Raw genomic sequence first — 1,220 nt, forward strand, 5'->3', positions numbered from 1 at the left:
TTTTTTTTTTTTTTTTTTTTTTTTTTTTTGAATTTTCAATTCTAGTTATTCCTCTGTAATCTTCGTGATTACAGTACGAATCAGACTGTCGAATGTTGAATTGACTTGCTTAAATGTTTCGTACTGTCTATCCTGCTTGGTTGATGATAGTTCCTTCGTTGGACTGCTACAGGTTTCTTGATATACTGCATGAGGCCCCGTTATTTGGTCATCGGAAGCCTGCAAGAACAGTTGGAAGCATAATTTATTGTTTCGTTTTGGCAAGTATACTCTCCATCTAAAATGAACCATAATCCAATTGTAATGCTAGTTAGGAAAACTTTGATAGTTCTTGAATTGGCTGGCTTACTATATAACTTTGTTTCGAAAGGTTGAAACTATTGAACTTCTCCCCCAATTTAGGTAGGCTATGCTGCTCTGGCTATTGGAGCGCCATGGATTTTTCGTCCTAAAATGCACTTGGTTGAACCATTGCTCTGCAGTTGCGATGTTGTTCTCTTGATGCTCACAGGTATTCTAATAACGTCCAGAGTTATGCTTATTGTGATAAATTAGACCAACTACTTTCTGACCAGCAAGGTACTGGAGAATTTTATGTTCTGCTATTCGTGTAGCCAGTGTACTTTTTGTCATTGCAGGATTAGAAATTTCAATTCAGTTCATTCTTAGGAATCAAGCTATTGAAATCGATCATTTAAGCACATCTTTAATCGTCTTGACATATCAAAAGGTTTTGATGAATAATTCAACCAAGAGGTATGATTATGAAATGATCTTTATACTTTTTTAGAAGTTAAACCACTGTTTATTATTTCAGGTATATTTCAGCAATATCTAGTATACCAAGTCCAGAAAATTCGATTGCAGGTACTTATATGTAGTTGGACAAAGTTTCTAAATAGTTTCTAAGTGAAAGGATTTTTTTGCTTCCTCTTTCCTTGCAAGTTTGAAGAGGTTGAAGATCTTAAAGACTAAAGTTGCAATATGAACTAAAAGTATTGGTTAACGGTGATGAAAAGAAAATGTTTTCATGAGCTACGACTCTTTGTTTTCTTTTGACAGGATCTGTTCTATCGGTTGTACAACTTTGTCCTTGAGTTCTAGATTTTTCTTGAAAAGAATTCTGTATTTAGGCCAATCAGTTTCTCTCTCTCTCTTTTTTTTTTTTTTTTTTTTTTTTTTTTTTTTTTTTTTTTTTTTTTTTTTTTTTTTTTTTTTTT

At 32.7% G+C, this 1,220-nt stretch overlaps 1 protein-coding gene across 3 annotated transcripts in view; it reads left to right on the top strand.

The window, feature by feature from the left end:
* LOC111485584 overlaps nucleotides 1-1,220 on the top strand; it is a 7,856-nt gene that overhangs the window by 767 nt on the left and 5,869 nt on the right. For 2 of the 3 annotated variants that reach the window (XM_023132522.1, XM_023132523.1), the window contains exons 2-4: nucleotides 173-260; nucleotides 403-511; nucleotides 818-867. In XM_023132522.1, the coding sequence (XP_022988290.1) occupies nucleotides 173-260; nucleotides 403-511; nucleotides 818-867 (247 nt within the window). Of the gene's footprint in view, nucleotides 1-172; nucleotides 265-402; nucleotides 512-817; nucleotides 868-1,220 lie in introns of those variants that run through there. The other variant, XM_023132524.1, reaches the window with a different exon arrangement.

Source organism: Cucurbita maxima, unplaced genomic scaffold, assembly GCF_002738345.1.
Source record: "Cucurbita maxima cultivar Rimu unplaced genomic scaffold, Cmax_1.0 Cma_Scf00010, whole genome shotgun sequence".
Taxonomy (NCBI): domain Eukaryota; kingdom Viridiplantae; phylum Streptophyta; class Magnoliopsida; order Cucurbitales; family Cucurbitaceae; genus Cucurbita; species Cucurbita maxima.